Genomic DNA, 18,554 nt, shown 5'->3' with positions numbered 1-18,554 from the left:
TGATTTGATCAAACAAACCTGTACATAAAAAAAGACTATTGTTGCTATAGTCGTCTTGTATATACGTTTTCTTCTTGCTGGATAAACAACGTATACACTTTCATTTGAAGATAAAATCGTCTGATTTCCGGTTGTGCGTCGGTGACTCTTTTGTAGCTTGACGCAGCTCCTCGGTCAGCTGTTCCAGCAGCCTTTCTTCGTCTGTTTTCATTGGTCAGGTTGTTTTATCGCCCTCTGGTGTCCCGGAGGAGAACAGAAGACCAGAGTGAGACCCAGTCCTCAAGAACTTCTCCTGATCGACCACAGGATGGCAGTATCGATAGTTAAGATATCGATAATAAGGTAAGAAACTACCTGAGATTGAATGCAGTTTAAAAATGTTTATGATTGGCTTTCAGAAGTGGATTTATTGTTATTGTTTATTTTGTGTGTGTGTGTGTGTGTGTGTGTGTGTGTGTGTGTGTGTGTGTGTGTGTGTGTGAGAGAGAGAGAGTGTGTGTGTGTGGGAGAGAGAGAGGGGGGGGGGAATCACTCAGTACCAGTCACTGATAGGTTACAGATGTAAAGTCGCCATCACATCACATTTTGAAATCACAGCGATCACATGCTCGTGCGTCTCTTCATCTCGAACAGAACCCGCGCGCTGCTGGTTGGCTGAGAGACAATCATCCCATCTCTGTGAAACAAAACACACAAAAAAAACTCGCTCTGCTGCTTTAACACCGAGGAGGAGGAAGAGGAAGAGGGAGCGCTGCACACACACACTCTCTCTCTCTCTCTCACACACACACACACACACACACACACACACTGCTTCGGTTTGGTGGAATAAGAGGCGAGCAGACTACAGCCGGCACGGACCGCACAGGGGCTGTGGAGGAGGAGGACCGGTGCGATGATGACGGGAAAATCTGTGAAAGACGTTGACAGATACCAGACTGTCCTCAACTCTCTGCTGGCGCTGGAGGAGAATAAATTCTGCGCGGACTGCGAATCCAAAGGTAGGTGTTTGTCTTGATCCCGATGATGATGATGAGGGTGATGGTCGGTGTATGAATCGACCCGTCCTTCCTCATTTACTACGCTGGAAAATGCGGCATTGCATTCATCACCCCCTCGACCAATTACGTTGTACTATGGTGCAAGAACACGGGGGGCCACATCCTCTGGAGGCTGGAGCGTGGCATGCTGCTTCATCACGCCAGGATCTAACAGGAAGGAGGGGAGGATCTGTAATCACCTCCAGGTAGCTTCAATGCAGGACAGATTGTTCCATCCAAGAAGGTTTTTGTTCATAATTAGAATCGAGCAGCTTTATTGCAGGATGAGCTCATCAGTGAGATTGACTCCAGCTGATGTGATAAAGACACCTGAGGCTGCATGAACCCCAGCATGGACACCACAGACAGAGATACAGACACATGTATTGACTTTGAGTGGCCCTGAACAGACTGTTCCTGTGAGAGAGGTGCTGTTGGGAACACAGAGGCTCTTCACACGAGGGCACCACAATATTTAATGTCATTATAGCCAGGCACATGTCATCAGCCTGTCACCATCCATACAGAGGCTGCTGAGAGAGTAATAGTTGCAGTGAGCTGAGGAATGGCTCCTGACGTCACGCTGTCCCTCATGTTTTAGTCATTTTCCTGGTTATCCTTCTGCACAGCGCTGCACTGACTCGGTGTTGTGTGTTTGTAGCTGCAGCGAGGGCCTTGAACTGTGCCACCAGCTATTTACTGAACCCGTTTTGCCACGCTGGTGTGTAAACACTGCTGTTTTGGTCGCAAATACGGCGAGTTGGAGAGTGAATCAACAATCTGCAGCATTTCTGTCTGTTTAAACTCTAAATAAGTTGATAACATCAGTCACTGGAAAACACTGCAGACACATCTTTGTACAGGTCCGCAAGTGTCATGTTAAGCAGGCGGTGATCAATAATATCCTCAAAATGTATTGAAAACCACCCAAACATTATTTAACAATCATGCATAGCTGGTATAAATTGCTGGTAAGTTCATTAAAACATTTTCAGGAAACTTCCGACTAGTTTTTGCTTTAGATCTGCTGATCATGCCGTTTTAATTTACAACTAGTTTCTGACCAATTCCCTTAAGCAGGCATCTAAATTTGAGGGATTTGTTGCCGCTTAACTTCCAACTAGATTCTCTTGCAGATCTTTATTAACACATTCTTTGCGTGCTCATTAACACGTACTTGCCATGAAATGTCTAAACCTCTGAAATCAAGTGTTACCAAAACACTTGCACACATGGAAACACAGAACTGCAAAATGTCAGTAAGATGCTATTTTGTCTCACTCGACAGTCAACATGTTTATTAGAAAGTCATCTCATTCTTTTTTCTGATTTATTTTTTCTTGCAAGTTATGTGGGCTTTTATAGGAAACCCTGATACCCTGCTTCAGTTTGAGCTTATTTGATACTGATACATAGTGTAATTTCCTGTGTTACGACTTCAAACTGGCTCTGATGTAATTCGCAGCACTGCTGGTGTCGTAATGGATGAGCGCGACCTCTCCACACCTTGTCCGAGAAATGCCTCAACATGGCAGCCGAGTGTCACTGCTCTCAGCTCTGTCATAAATCCTCAAGTGAAGGCTCTGAATGGACATAAATCACTGCAGGCCGGGGGTTTCCTTATGAAAACTTGATGAATGGCATGAGTAGGCAGCTTCCCATACATAAGGGAGTGAGATGTACACTGTGGTGCTGCGTTCAAGTTCAGATCTGTGTTTGCTTCCCTGTCAGACACAGAGACAGACAAACAAGAAGACAAATGGGGAAGTGTACACAGCACATATCTGAGTGGTGCCGTACATTAGAATGCGTTAATCTGTGGCTGTGAATACTCTTTCTGCTTCATGACAAGAGGGGATGAAACCGTAGAAATCATTGAGTTATGGTGGCTTTTCTCTGGATTTGTACACCAGAGGGGAAACATTTCTAGCGTTTGGTGCAGATGGGAACGTTCGGAGGGCTGCTGCAGGCAAACAGACGCGTTCTTTTGACCTCCAGTTCGTTTTGAGACGTCACGAGCCAAGTGTTCTCTTTTAGTCTCTCTGCCTGCTTCTTTTACCCGTTCCTCTACTGAGTCGGCGTCTCTGTATCTATTTCAGGTAGCTGCCAAAATCAGGTAAAAACGATCTGCGGTGCTGATGCTGACATCACAGATGTCTCATGTGAAAGACGAAGCGGCTCAAAAAGCTGCTGAGAGAGGAAGCGACCGTCAACACCTTCAGTTAAAGACCATGGAAAAAAATTTTAGTTGAAGAAAAAATGCATGTGTCACAATATATGATGGGCCATAGAGTTCATTTCAAACCGTGTTAGTAACCTGAGCAGCCAAGGCAAACCCACTACGCATTATCTGGAGAGCACTGAAATCTCCCAGACAGGTTAGCATGGATGCTGCTAAAGCATCAGTTATATCAGAACTGGAGTGTATTCCTAATTGGACATATAGCAGCAAACAGCACAAGCTTTTCTTGATGGAAGACGTGTTTCCGCTCTTCTTCTGGCTGCGTAACGCGGTTTGTGTCTGTGATGGGTTGAAGTTAGCCTAAAATGGGCCACGATATCCAGATGGTTAATCCTTTCTCCTGCCAAAGTGCTCGCACCTTTTAAAAGTAGTTTCCATGGACGACTTCTCAGAGGGTGCCATGTAACAAACCATGTAATAAACCATGTGGCGCTTCAGGTTATAATTCCCCAGACAGATTCGTAGAGAACTCGGTCGAGGTTCAGTTGACGTCACCGGGACACCATGAACACTGAGTTTATCAATACAAGGTTTTGTCTCGCTGCTTATGGCCTGTGGATGTTCTTTTTAATAAGACATAAATAGAGCTACAGATATTGTCTGACTCCAGGCAAAGACACTTGTGACTGTTCAGAAGTCAGTTTTAAAAAGGCAGACTGTGATCAGACTCTTGGTGCAGCTGACGACGTGACTGTTCTTAGACAGGAAAGCACAGAAAATAAATGACAAGGCATCTTTGTATTTGTGAAGCGGTGGACACGTGGAGAGGAGAAGTTCATTTTGATCTGTTTTTATTTTTCTCACATTCTCAAACACGTGGTCATCAACATGCCCGTGCAATGCTCTCTTTTTTTTGATTGGCGTGACTTTGCTGTGCAGCCGACTGATCTAATTAGACGGCAGATAAGATTACAGAAGGTGTAGGAGAGAAAATAGCAACCACACACACACGTACACACACACGTACACACACAGCAGGGATGCTGAAGCTGTGAGTTTAATCTTTATGAAAGATATTTTCATGTATCCTCGACAGACGCGGCCGGAGGCTAGTTTGTTTTCTGGTTGTCCGTCTGTCCGTCCCATGCCTGTGAATGTGACATCTCAGAAGCGCCTGAAGGGAATTTGTTCCAATCTGGCACAAATTCCACTCAAGGACTCAAGGATGCACCAATTTGATTTTGGTGTTCAGAGGTTAAAGGTCAAGGTCACTGTGACCTCACAAGGCACATTTTTGACCATAATCTAATCTAATCTGATAATAACATATATAAGTAACATCACAGTCCCACCTTTCTCTCTGTGACGGTGCTAATAACTCATCCAACGCTGTTGGAAGAGCTACGTGTTTTACCTCCTACCTGATTAGCACATTTTCTTTGAACTCTCAAGTGTTACATTTGTGCGTATTACATGACAAGCGCACACTCTCACTAAAACGCACACGTGCACACCTTAAACACTTTTGGCCCCTCCCCCTTCCTTCTGTCGAGTCAGGAGTTTGACCATATGGCTGCACGACGAGGTTTGGTTTAATCTTGTTTGCTTTGACAGAGATTACAGTGCGTTTCTCACCTGCCTCCTTCTGAGTGATTGCAGAGGAAGTGGCGAGATGTGTGGAGCCAAGTGCGTTAAAAAACACCAGCGAGGTTAAAAAACACACAAACACGTCAGCGGTGCTATCAGGCCTTTCCTCTCTCTGCTTACTGTACAGGTACCGCAGCACTGAAACCATATCTCTTGCTCTTGTTTTACTGCCTGTGCTGCCCAACTTCCTGTCTCTCTTTCTCTCTGTACCACATGACGTGCTGTATTATTTGTTTATTTGTGACTTCCTCACAGTGTGACACTTCTGCTGTAACTCCTCACTGCTGCCAGGAAATAATGAAGAGATGGGGAAGAGAGGGGCGAGGCAGGTGCATAATGTAGTCAACACTTCTACCTCTGGCCTCAGTCTCAAGGGGCTGTGTGTGTGTGTGTGTGTGTGTGTGTGTGTGTGTGTGTGTGTGTGTGTGTGTGTGTGTGTGTGTGTGTGAGTTTGCATAAAAGCCTCCTTCCTTTATTGTCTCCATTGTTCTTGTGTTTACGCACACACCAAGCCATGGTTGCCGTGGAGATACTGTATCACCTGGCGATACCATGCCTTATCCCTCCTCCTCCACCACCACCACCACCCACTTCCCCTCCCCCCAGACCCCTTAATCTCATCCAATCAGAAGCCAGCAGGGATTTCCAATGAAATAAGGAGGGTGATTGGCTGTTGGCGTAGAGTTCAGAGTCCCACAGTACCAATGGGAGGGCAGCACAGCAGTAGAGTCTGCAATATATGACTGTTTATACACGGCCATGGCCTGATTTACCTGCTCATGATAATAAGTAGCTGGGTCCCTGTTAGCTGCATCAGGTGATCCAGAGCCCCTCTATAGAGAGATAATCCTTCATTGATCGCACAGCAGCTGCAGTTCAGGAAGTAAATTCACAATTCAATCACTCTGCTGACGTATAAGAAAGTCATTTTAACCTGCTGTTAGTCATTAAAATGTATGTTTGTTTATTTATTTGAACCATTTGAAGCACAGACATGGTTTCAGGTTCTTGGTATATAAGTTGAATTCTTTTCATAAGCTGTTAGGAGCTCTGTAAGTGCTTCTGGCATTAATCTATAGGAGTTTGAACACACTGAATTATTTATGTGTACTCTTGCCAAAATGTGTTAATGCAAAAATAAGCCTGAAGATAAACTTAAACTGCCCCTATCAGCTGGGAAAACACAACAACATAGTCTCACATGGTCCACGTTCAAATTTAATACCAATTACACTGAACAGAGACACTTAACACACGTTTTTACTTAGGAAACAAAGTTGAGCATACATCAGCTAGCAGAGATAACTTTCACCGTAAAACTTTATCCAGTTTCACCAAAATCACTGACAGTTGGTGTTGTGTGTGTTGTACTGCCGTGTAACGTACAACAGTGGTCCTGCCGACTCATCGAAGTCACTGCACCATCAGAATGATTATGATCATATTGCTTTAAGGTCGTGTCATTTGATATTGTGCCTGGTAGAGTCATATTTCCATCCTCTAACTTGTACAACTGTGCATGATGCAAAAAACACACTCTGCTGTTTCTAGTTTACCTTGAAATTGCCTTGTCGCTGTACACCAAGACAACAAAATACTAAGAATAGCTTGCACAAAAATGTGACAACATCTTGAGAAATTACCACACAGTTCAAACAATTCACATTCACAGAGGCGGCAGGTATTTCAAGGCTATTATGTTGTTACTGTTATGTTGCCCCCCCCCGTTTGTGTCAGCAGCCGTCGCTTTCAAGTGAAAAATAGGGCTTGAGGAGGAATTTAAATGCAGAATTGTGGGTAGTGTTTGTGTTGTAGGTGGCATCAGTTTATCTCCCATGTCTTGAATTACATTCTTATTATTCTCTATAAGAAGATTACATAGTTCTCTGCAGCAGGACAGGAATAATACTCATATTGGCTTGAAGGGGTACAAACAGTAACATCAGGATCAAATGACGCGTAAAAGCCAAACGTGTGTTTTGAGAGGAGCCTAAAGCTCGCAGTGATGGAGTGTCTCGCTCATCTTTTTGATGTCTAACTCATTCAACCTCGGTGACTCACCTGCAGGAGCACAGTCGTGACACACACTCGTTGACACACAGATGGTGGGTGTGCATTAGTAAATTATCAATAGGAGTCCATCTGTTTAGCTCCGACTGGGACTGGGTCACTGGGTGGCCTGAGGGGTTCTGGATCGCTTTGGATTCTTGAGAGGCCGGAGGATGGGATGGAAGTGTGTGTGTGTGTGTGTGTGTGTGTGTGTGTGTGTGTGTGTGTGTGTGTGTACGTGAGTGTGTGTTCGTGTGGTGGCTCGGAGGTCGGAGGATCCACTGGTGACTGAGGCTCTGTGGGATTAACTGGGTGCACGCAGAGCAGCATTTATCCTTGTGGGATGTAGGCTAATGAGCCATACGCACCTGCTCGTTCACGTGTGTGTCAGCGTTAGTGTGTGTGTGTGTGTGTGTGTGTGTGTGTGTGTGTGTGTGTGTGCCATTAAGGCTGTAAATCAGAGGTTTCATCATAAAACGTTTCTAGATTTATTCTTTGAATGGCGATAAAATACCCATTTGACTTGAAACTCGGTAGAAACGAATCAATTGCTTTTTGCTAGTCATCGTTATTAGCTTCAGCTCATGGCATCATTGCATAATTCACCAAGCAGCCAGCAGACATTTCCTCTACACACAGCTGAACATATTACATGTATTATTGATACTTTTATTCACTCAGTGTTTATTCACTGCGTCTCCCAGCAGAACACCTCGGGTGAGTTTCAGCCCAGCACTGTTCAAACAGAGCAGCTAGTTAGCTACTTAGCAGTTGACCTGTTTTCAGGTGTTTTCAAACTATTCCCACACTGCTGATTTATCCCCGAGAGGGCAGTCAATATGCTCATTATCTTGAATGCTTTATTTATTATCATTATTTTTACCTGCCTGGTGCTAACACTGTTTTAATGTTGCGTAAGGTGTTGCGCTTGGATGAAGGTGACAGACCTCTCCTGGGAATTTCAAAAGCTGTATTTTAAAATTGATGATATGGATCAATATCTTTACTTTGCGTAGATTATATTGGATTAATTACGACAATCATTATACCGACCCCATGTGACATGTTCACTGGTGTTTTACCTTGTCTGAGAAGCACATCTGGGAAATGTCGATGTTAATATTATGTGTGTGGAAGTATGAAGCGTAATTCTGTTGTTTAGTTTGAGCAGTCGAGCTGTTGGACGTGTTTGAATCACTTGTTTTGTCAGATGTGCGACAGTTTGCCAGCAGTCTTTGACTTCTGTTAACAATTAAATCTAAATCTAAATCTCTTCTTGCTAAAAACCTAGTCGTGTTCTGCTTTTTCTCCAGGTGTCTTTAATGCTGTTCTCCCTCCATCCAAATAATTTAGTGGTCTCTATTCTTTTAATTCCATATTTAAGATGATTCATATCCTCATAAGTTTGATAAATTAAAGAAATTCTTCCCAGTTTATGGTTACCTTCCAGCAAGCCACTGATCTGAAATGTGTTGGTGTAATTCATCTTTGGGAACATTAAGTCTCTAAGTCTATTTGACAGAGTTACACTGTGATCATGAGGTACTGACGTTCAGTTCAGTAACTTATACATGTAGTAATAGTTCTGTGAATAACCCTGCACATACACTGTCGCAGCCCTTTGATTGCAGCATTTTATTGATGGGAAGTATCAGAGTCTGGAGCGAGCTGGAGAGATAAACATTCACAGCGAGGGATTACTAAATGAAAGTAGCTTGTAAAGGTCCTCGCAAGCGTTGTAATGCCGATAAGTGTGTATGTGGGTGAGTGACATGGAGGTTCATTATAGATCAGTGTTTGCGCTCGCCGCTCGTCATACCCCCTGCACATCCCAGCAGGTCATCAAACAGCTAAAGTCCACCATTTGATGACTATAAACCCGCCTCTTGTTTGTCTCTGTGTTTGGCCCGATCCCGGCTCTGCCTTCTCCTCCCCTGATGTGCTTCAAGCTGCATGTATGACAACCACAACCACAAACAGTTTTCTTGTGCCAGGGTGATTCACTGGTCGTGCACGCAAACCCTCTACATTTGGGTACTTTGCCCTATAAAAAGTTAGGACACATTTATTAGTCAAATCCAGTTAATACTTAATTATACCTCAAAGACAGCGTTGGTATTTGTTCTCTGATTACAAAAGGAGAAGAGAGAGCTGCTCTTGCTCAACAGCGGAGAAGTGGACGCTGCAATACAAACCCTGTAACACCGGCATTTCGGATTCGGATTTGTACAGATTGTTTGTTCAGTCTTTCCTTCCTTTTTTTAGACGTCTATTCCTCCTACTCTCTACCTACTATCTCTGTTCAAAGTACCTGGAGGTGTGTGCATTGTTGCTGGACAGAAACACTCCATACAGGCTCTTACTCAGGATTGGAACCAACTGTGGTGCCGTGTGCAGGTGTGATTCACTTGAGTAACGAACCCTCAGCTCGTGATGAGACCTGCACTTGTGCTTTTACCAATGGACACCTAAAAATATGTATGGAGGCAAGACTCGGAGGCTGCAGTCACGCCAGCAGCTCTGTGAGGCTGTATCAGCATGTTCGCAATCACAATATTTGTATGCTGATGTGTAGCAGGTATAATGTTTGCCATGTTCAGCGTCTTAGTTCAGGCTGTCAGCATGCAAACATTTGCTAATTAGCATGAAACGCTGAGAGCAGCTGAGCTCTACCTGATGCCACTGATCTACAGCTCATCAGTTCTGATCATAAACCAAAATTTAGGGAGCGTTCAATTTTTGCAGCTCCAAGGAATTTTAATTTTTCTGATGGTTCTGGTGCCTCCTGTGGACAGAAATATGAGCACCACCGCCTTGTGTTGGGAAGACTGTGATGAATATTACTCCACTTCTTTGTTACTGCTTAGACCTGGAACCATGTTACCATTTTTTCTATTGCACTGTACATTTTTGTAGTAATCTCTTGCACAAGAATTTCCTTGGGGATTAGTAAAGTTCTCATCGAATCAGGCAGATTTGGTGAATCTGTAAAAGTTTATGTTATCAGCATTACTTTGTAATGTCAAGATGTAGCTCAGTCGCAGGACAAACATTAATTGTTCTGTTAAACACTAATTGTTCAGCTTACATCAGGCAAATCTGCCGCCATACCACCAGACTGCTGAGCTGTTTCTTTCCTCAGACTTTGAGATGCCTGAATTCATCCTCAGCACTCCATAAAAACAGTTTTAGCTCTGACTTATGTGAGTGTCTGTGTCAGATTTCATGGCAGTCCATTCAGCAGTTGTTAAGACATTGTAGTCAAAATTACAAAGGCCAGCCTCATTGTGGCCTCTGTAGGAGGAGGTGAAGGGATCAAGTCATCAGGATACACTGTCTATAAATCTCACTGCAAAAAAAGTTTGACCTACTCGTGCTGAAAAGTCAAGGGAACATTTGAATTCATCCTCGGGGGAATATGCATGTACCAGAATTGATGGCAGTGCATCAAGTAGTTGTTGAGATATTTCACTAAGAACCAAATATGTTAAACTCATTGTGTTGCTTAAGGAAAAGTCAGCAGACCATCAAAATAGTATTCACCCTCTGGACACCATCATTTCAGTTTGGACCAAAGCAGCGGACGGACAGTCCAACACTTCCATCCCTAAAGCCGGGACACTAGTGCTGCTAAAGAGAGATATAAAGCCGGCACAACACGCAAAGAAATACAAACACAACAGTTGGGCAGTTGGGTGAAACCCCCAGAAACTAAGGGTGGAGAGGGCAAGAGAGAGGGAGAATTATAGCTGTGAGTGAGAGATATGGACGGACAGAGGAGAAGAGGAGGGAGGCAGCGGTGGTGAATGACAGAGATAAGAAATGGCGGCCAGGACAGAGAGGAGCATTAGAACGAGGATGAGGAGAACAAACTAATTCCAGCGTGCAGGGAGTTCAAAACACAACTGACAATCTCCGTCTTTCTCCCTGTCAGTGCCAGTCTTTACAGCGGTTAAGCAGGCTTTGCAGAGTAATTCTACTATTATTAGCCGGCGTAGCAGCTAATGCTGCAGCCAGACGGTCAGGATGATGGACATGCTCTGTGTGTCTGCTGACCCTCTGTTTGTGTTGACTGGTTTGCCCTCTGTGATTCTGTATGTTCCTCCATTTTCTCATTCACAAACATAGACAACCAAACAAAACATGAAAACACAGAGCCAGTCTTATGATTGCAATCCCTTTTAGCAGGATGCAGCCAAGACACAAAGCTATTGTTTGACTCAGCAGCCAGACACTGTTTCCGCTGCTGCTGCAGTTAGGAGGAAGGTTTTACATGTTTTCCCCTCTGAAACTCAGCTTCCTTTTTCATTTGCATAGAGTGGCCTTTTTCTTTAACGCAGCACAGTGACTTTGTCTGGCAGGAGGGGTCCGCTGAGAAACCCAAATCGAAAGCTGCTCTTCCACCTAGTGGCGTAAAGGCCGCGGTACACCAACTTGTAGCAGGGTTGTGAGAAAGGAGACGAGTGGGAGAGGTGGAGGCGGAGGCAGAGAGTGCTTCAGCCTGGAGGGAGGAGGGGGAGCAGGAAGAGATGGAGGAGGAGGGGCAAGACGAGAGAGAGAGAGAGATGTAGGGAGCGATGGGGAGAGGAGCGCCAGTATTCTCTTTGAAGCCAACTGTATTCTCTGAAGAGGACAGTTGCATAATTTCAGCAGTGAAACAGCCTGAGAGTGTTGTTTTTATTGCCCCCCTTCTCAGAGTTGTCTGGTTCATGACACGTAGACGAGTCAGACATGTGGGGAACACTCCAGTGCAGCCATTAAGACACATATGGCAGTAAAGATGGACCAAATGGGCCCACTCAGACAACCAACGCAACCCACACACAGAAGGCTCATGACCAAATGAGTAATCACCCCTGCAGGTATCCACTCCCCCCTCTCTCCGCTCAGCCTCAGCTATGTAGGCTAACTGTTGGATCCCATTATGTGTCAGGGCACCGTACGACTTACACAGGATTAGATGTGTTCCCAGCTGGATTCAAACTCATAATTGAATTTCAGGCTTGTCTCTCTATAATTGGACCAAAATGAAGCAGAGTTTTTTTTCTACCTTCTCCGTTACATTCCCACCTTCACTCTCCTTCCTCCCTCCTTACTCACTTTACCAGGCTCTCAAAAAAATATTAAATGCTGTCTTCCTCTCTCCACCAGGTCCGAGATGGGCGTCCTGGAATTTGGGCATCTTCATCTGCATCCGCTGCGCCGGCATCCATCGAAACCTGGGGGTCCACATCTCCAAGGTCAAGTCCGTCAATCTGGACCAGTGGACGCAGGAGCAGGTCCAGGTCAGAGGTCACACCGCAGAACCAAACACCACATACGTGTTTCAGTATCACAATAAAAACTGAGTGTTTGACTCTGCTGGGCTGCAGCGAAGTAGTAATAGTAACGGATGAAGTACAATAAAAACAAACACTTTTGCCCTTTGCTAATGGCAGTAATTAGCCAAGGCGCCCAAACAGAAAAGCTGCTAAGGAGATGTTATAGTTGTTACAGCGGAGAGCCCTGAACAGGTTTAGTGTCTTAATGAGTATAATTTATTTCTTCTTTCCTTTAAAATGCCCAGTTGTTTCTCGTCTGTTCCCCGTGGTCTTGTTTTCTTTCACACTGCGTTTAAGTACCAGTAGGAGCCTGTTAGTGTTTAATTGGTACAAATGCCACCGTTAAAGTGTTTCTTTGTATTGAACCAACAGTATTAAAACACAAAACCTTGTATTAGACATTTATGACAGCTGTATCTGAAAGACGTATCACATGTAGTAGAGGAAGAAGACACGTTCTCATCTGTATCCAGTTCAGCTTGTCTGAACATCAGCATCATGCTTCCCAGTGTCATCGTTTTCCTATTGTCAGCATCTTGTTTTGTTCTCTTTCCCCTCACAACACCATTTCACACTGTTTTATCATGAGGACTCCACCACATGCAGTGTGAGAAGCACCCTGGATGTTGTGTCTTCGCTTTACTAGAACAATGTGACATAATTTGTTGTGCTTTGCTGCCACCAGTGTGTTCAGGAGATGGGAAACGCCAAAGCCAAACGACTGTACGAGGCTTTCTTACCCGAGTGCTTCCAGAGGCCAGAGACGGACCAGTCTGCAGAGATCTTCATCAGGGACAAGTATGATAAGAAGAAGTACATGGATAAGGTCATTGACATACAGATGCTCAGGGTGAGTCCTCCCACACAGACAGAACAAAAGCTCTGTGCTTCAAACCGGATCAGCGGACAGAAAATAATCTTGACAGGACAGTGAATCACACTTTCTGGCCTCGTCTCTCTTGAGGAAGGTCAGTCCACTTGAAGTGTCTGTAACGATTGTTCTCTCTGTGCAGAAAGAGAAGAGCTGTGACAATATACCCAAGGAACCGGTTGTGTTTGAGAAGATGAAATTGGTGAGAACATCCTTTCATGTTCATACTTGTCCTCAAAGATTTAGTACATTTAGCCGATGTCTTTTGAGCTAAAGAAAGAGGGAGGAGGGTGTCAGTCAGTGATGAGAGAGAGGCATGATGACGTACGAGATGAGTATCGCTGCTGTTGTGACATGAGCGGGAGGTCATTTCACTAACAGGGCGCGTGGAGAAAAAAGATTCTGGATCTGCAGATGTCTTGCATTAATTATATCAACTTTCTCTCTTGTGACAGAAAAAAGACATCAGCCCGAAGACAGATTCCCAGTCTGTTACAGACCTGCTTGGATTAGGTATTGCACACCCACTTGCACATGTTTACAGCACAGCACCTCTGTATAATATACAGTGAATTGTAGGTCAAGTTTAAGGTTGATCATAATAACCATGCCTCCGTCAATCCCTCTCTAGATGCCCCTGCTCCAAGTCCTGCGGTGTCTAATGGTGGAGGATGTGTTCCAGACAGTAATGAGAGCCCGGCGGTGTCTCATCCAGCTCTGGCACACTCTGCACTGGATCTCTTCAGCTCACTGCCAGCGCCCCCCTCTGCTTCCTCCACTAAAACCACGGTAGGACACTGCTCACTGTCTGCTCTCCACAGAGCACTTGTGTTGGTGTTGGTCTTTCGGACAATCTACCACTTTGATCCAGACTGAAATATCTCAGCAGCTGATATAGACGTTAACTGTGCCCAAAGGATGACATCTACTCACTTTGTCGATCCTGTGTTATCGTCTCTTTAGCGTAATAAGCTTTAATACCTCCTCTTCGCCCTTCCTCTCTAGCCTGTTTCCAGCTCCCTGCCTCAGAGCAGAGTGACTGCCTCTGTGCCTGAAAACCTCAGTCTGTTCCTCGATCCGGCACCCAAAGCAGAAGAGGGCACCGTCAAGAAACTGTCCAAGGACTCGATTCTCTCCCTGTACGCCTCCACCCCGTCAGTGCACGCCAGCAGCATGGCTACTCAAGGTGATAACTGCAACACCCAATTCTTACATACTGCACCTTTAAAGCAGTTTTGGGAGAGACGGTCGTGAAAAAAGGTTGTCAAATACGAACACATTGGGTTGGCGTCCATCTAGAGGAATCCACAAAGTCATATATTGTTGTTTTGAATCTTAATGTAATTGTTGAGTTAGTTTCTTTAAAGAGTGACTGCTTACAGACTGCTGCTTCCTGTCCTTCATTATGTTTCGCAGGCTTGTACATGAACCAAATGGGATACCTGACCCACCCATACGGATCATACCATTCTTTAGCCCAGGCAGGGGGAATGGGAGGCGCCATGATGACATCACAGATGGCCATGATGGCACAGCAACCAAGCAGCATGATTGGAGTTCAACAGAACAGCATGATGGGACAGCAGAACGGTTTAATGGCTGCACAGGGTGTCATGGCTCCACCTAGTGGTGCTATGGCGTCGCCTTACTTGACAGGGATGACCCAGGGCATGATGGGACAGCAGCAAAGCGGGATGATGGTTCAGCAGCAGACTGGGATGATGGGACAGCAGCAGAATGGCATCATGGGACAGCAGCAGCCTGGGATGATGGGACAGCAGCCGCCGGGCATGATGGGACAGCAGCAGCCTGGGATAATGGGACAGCAGCAGAATGGCATTATGGGACAGCAGCAGGTTGGAGGTTTACCTCATCAGCAGGTATATGGGGCGCAACATGCTCAGCAGCTGCAGTGGAACATTACCCAGGTATGTTTGTGGTTGCGTAAATATTCGTTTTCAACCGTAAGAATTTTGAAAGTACTAACAATGTCTGTTTTGTGGCTTCCAGATGACTCAGCACGTGGCCGGCATGAATCTCTACAACACCAACGGCGTGATGGGATACAGCAATCAACACATGGGAGGCGCGACAGCTCCGAGCTCATCGCACATGACAGCACACATTTGGAAATGATTTCAAATATCCAAAACGTGAAGTAATGCCAATAATCCACAAAAAGAGAGGGGAACTGAGTTGTAGGAATCTGGATTAGACTCTCTGTGAGACCTTTACTAATGCAAGGGAGGAGGAGGAGGAGACAGGTGTGAAGAAGGTTAAGGTTTGGGAAACCACTACTACCTCTCTTTCTCTCTCCTCTCTGCCCATGCTTCCTCTTCTCGTCTCATCCATGGCCATGTTTTGCATATTTCCATGCTTGCCTTCAGAACATTTTCGTATGATAACCAAGACAACAGGGTTCAGAGTTAGCCTGTATGTGTGTGTGTGTGTGTGTGTGTGTGTGTGTGTGTGTGTGTGTGTGTGTGTGCACGCACATCTGCTGTATGTAGGTGTCAACTAACTGCTTGACTTAAACACTTTGGTTTCTGGAGACTTTTACAGTTTTTCTTACTTGATTAGAATCAAGTCATTGAGATGCAAAGGTTAGGAATTATATTTCACTTTTATAAATCTGATGGTGTGTTCAGACAGGAAGCAAAGCAGACTTTCACCTAGCATGACTGGGCCACAGGGCCATTTGTGTTAATCAGTGTTACTCAAACGAGTCTGACCGAGGAATCGATCGCGTCTGTTCACCAAAACAACCAGAATATTTTACTACATTAGCCGTTATCTAGAGAGCAACAGCAGGTGCTGGTTCCAGATCAGAGCAGAATCCAGTGTGACTTCAGGTGTTTATTCCTCCAGAAGTCCCAGCTCTGCCCCGCCAGGCTGTTTCCTGCTGTTTTCAGTCTGTGCTAAGCTAACCAGCTGCTGACATTGGCCTCATATGTGCAGACATGAGAGTGGTATCGATCTACTCATCTAACGCTTGTCAGGAAAGTTCATAGGACTATTCTCTTAACCCAGCATTAGCAATCATTCCTGGCAGCAGCAGTTAGCTTCATTTTAGCCGCAACCACATTTGGGAAGAACCAACTATGAGGAATGATTTCCCAACTAGTTTTCAAGGGTTTAGGTGACATATTTTTAAGGATAAACAACCCTTCCTGTCAGGGGATTTAAGCGTAGCTAGGCGAGTTTTTTAACTCATCACACCTTCAAGCTGCAAGTAGACGGGAAATTAATTTGCGTTAGTAGGAAAAAACTGTAAAACCTTACAAAAACCAATGTATCCCTTCCTGAGCGCTTGTCCAAGAATATCAAAACTTTAAGAAATCCCTTTACCTATTGATAAGTTCCTGTTGTCTCACAAGTTAGAGTAACCCTAAGCAACCTTTAATTATGATGTCTTCTGCTCAATTCAACGAGGGCTTCTTTTAGAAACCAATATCTAATCTTAACTTTTTAAGTGTCAAAAGTCCTGAACTGGGATTTTGGGAGACCAAAGATCAACGCTAGCTTTTTGTAAGATACTCCGATGCTTTGTTACATCTGTATAGCCAAGTAACTAGTGATTATTAGAAACTTCGATTCAGCCGTCCTCTAACAGTGTGTTCGCTAATACCATCATGCTCTTAACACATTGAATGTCGGGATGTATCAGTTCACTGTGCTATTTCCTCAGCGAGGGTGGGACACTTAAAAAGTCACTACTTGCATGCCAAGTCATCATGTATAATGTTGAGTCAACGCTCACGCACCTCAAGTTAATCTACCTTGTACAATAGAGGCCTCAAACCACGTTGAATGTCCGTGAACAAGAGAGGAGGAAACAGAGGGAGAGAGGACGCTTTACGTTACGGATCGGTTTCAGATTCTTCCACTGAACTGCATGAGGAGAATGTTCTGTCCAGCTGCGACTGTATGTGCTGTACGTTTATCACCACATCCGAATGTGTCTCTGAATGTTTCTCTCTACGTGTCGATCAGTCTCTGACCAAGACCAACGTAAAATATTCATACATATATATATATAAATCAATGAATGTGCTGTCTGCTGAATGTGTTTCACGATTGTACTGGACTCATTGCGAGTATACCCACACATGAATGTTGCCGTGGTGCGTTTGTCTTTTTGATATTCTCTGATTCTGTCGAGCAGCGTACCCTCGTGTGTGCTTCCTGTATGTTTTGTTTTTTTGTTTTTGTTTTTTGACAAGTTGCTCAATTCAACAAAGTTTTAAATGTTACCGTCAAAGTTAGGAGCAAACTGTGACCGGGCTGACGCGTTTTCAGCTCACTCTGAGGTGTTTTTACGACCACAATCTGTCACCTCTCAACGTTTTGAGTCAACAACTTCCCACCAGGCGCCTACACAGACCGTCTCTGTGCTGAGCTCCCTCAGAGTGTTTCTGAATATGCCCATTCTTATAAATGCATGAAGCCATTAGTGTAAATAATCTTTACGTTTCTACATACCGATCATCTTTGTGTTGTATTCTGCCGTTACGAATGTGAGGGGTAAGAATGTAAGAGGAGCCGCTGAAAGAGAATTATATGACGACACTCTGGCTTAATAAGATTCCCGTCAATAATAAATGAGCAGCCTTCACGACTCAGAAACCTGAAGTCTGTTCCTTCCAGGTATTTCCTTCACTCTTAGCTCTTTCCGTGGCAGCTGAGGCAACAGCGTGACAGCAGCAGTCCCTTTCTCTGCTGGGAGCAATATCACCGTAAGACAGCGAGTCGCCTCTGCCCTGCAACAGCAGATCCTTCAGCTCGCGGTGAGGAGATTCTGGGAAGCGGTATCAGTCCGTGTTCTGACGGCGAGGTGGCTTCGCCCGTGCAGCTTCTCCATCTGTAATTATCTCAAACTTTAGGTTGCTTGTGATCTGTTCCTTTGTTTCGGTCTGGTATATTTTCTGTGAAATAAGAGCAAATGAAGGAATGTATCTTTTTATGTACTCGTCAATCGAGATGTTGTGTATCTTATTCTTTATCAGATTTATCTCTGTATATTATGTTTCTGGATCAATATTGATGAACATGTACTGTATAGTAGTTCTTTCCCTTTTTTCGATCACTTAAATTTGAGAATATATATGTAACATACGATACTTGTCTCTGTGAAAACATACAAAATAAATAATGTTTTGAATAATTTTGACACCTCGTATTGATTTGAAAACATGTTTAGTAGTGACATGGTTTAAGTAAAAGTGTATAAACAGCATTTTGTTGCATTTAATATATGTTTCAAATGCTAAACACTGATTGGATCAGTGATATATTTTACATTTATATGCAGTAATTCATTTTCTTTAATTTTTTTAGGCAAACATTGATTCTACATACAGCCATGCATACCAACAATTACTTTTCACAGAAAAAAAAAACAGCAAAATATCCACATTTCAATGTAATGTCCATTTTCAGAGCAG

The 18,554-nt window shown here is 44.3% G+C and overlaps 1 protein-coding gene across 1 annotated transcript; it reads left to right on the top strand.

The window, feature by feature from the left end:
* Nucleotides 1–53: 53 nt before the first annotated feature.
* smap2 (small ArfGAP2) lies at nucleotides 54–18,280 on the top strand. The gene is made up of 10 exons (XM_037091966.1): nucleotides 54–342; nucleotides 634–1,001; nucleotides 12,070–12,203; nucleotides 12,925–13,089; nucleotides 13,253–13,312; nucleotides 13,566–13,623; nucleotides 13,742–13,899; nucleotides 14,116–14,296; nucleotides 14,527–15,038; nucleotides 15,121–18,280. The coding sequence occupies exons 2-10, from the start codon at nucleotides 896–898 to the stop codon at nucleotides 15,244–15,246; spliced, it is 1,500 nt and encodes a 499-aa protein (XP_036947861.1). The 5' UTR covers nucleotides 54–342; nucleotides 634–895; the 3' UTR covers nucleotides 15,247–18,280.
* Nucleotides 18,281–18,554: the final 274 nt, after the last annotated feature.

Source organism: Acanthopagrus latus, chromosome 3 (genome assembly GCF_904848185.1).
Source record: "Acanthopagrus latus isolate v.2019 chromosome 3, fAcaLat1.1, whole genome shotgun sequence".
Taxonomy (NCBI): domain Eukaryota; kingdom Metazoa; phylum Chordata; class Actinopteri; order Spariformes; family Sparidae; genus Acanthopagrus; species Acanthopagrus latus.
Note: the sequence above shows the minus strand (reverse complement) of the source record. Positions and strands in the feature narration are given on the sequence as shown.

What these genes read in the sequence shown, in the direction of transcription:
- smap2 (XM_037091966.1), top strand. Translation starts at nt 896, where the DNA reads ATGATGACGGGAAAATCTGTGAAAGACGTTGACAGATACCAGACTGTC. An exon ending in CGCGGACTGCGAATCCAAAG is followed by an intron (nt 1,002 to 12,069) that starts GTAGGTGTTTGT and finishes TCTCTCCACCAG; the next exon opens with GTCCGAGATGGGCGTCCTGG. An exon ending in TGCAGTGGAACATTACCCAG is followed by an intron (nt 15,039 to 15,120) that starts GTATGTTTGTGG and finishes TGTGGCTTCCAG; the next exon opens with ATGACTCAGCACGTGGCCGG.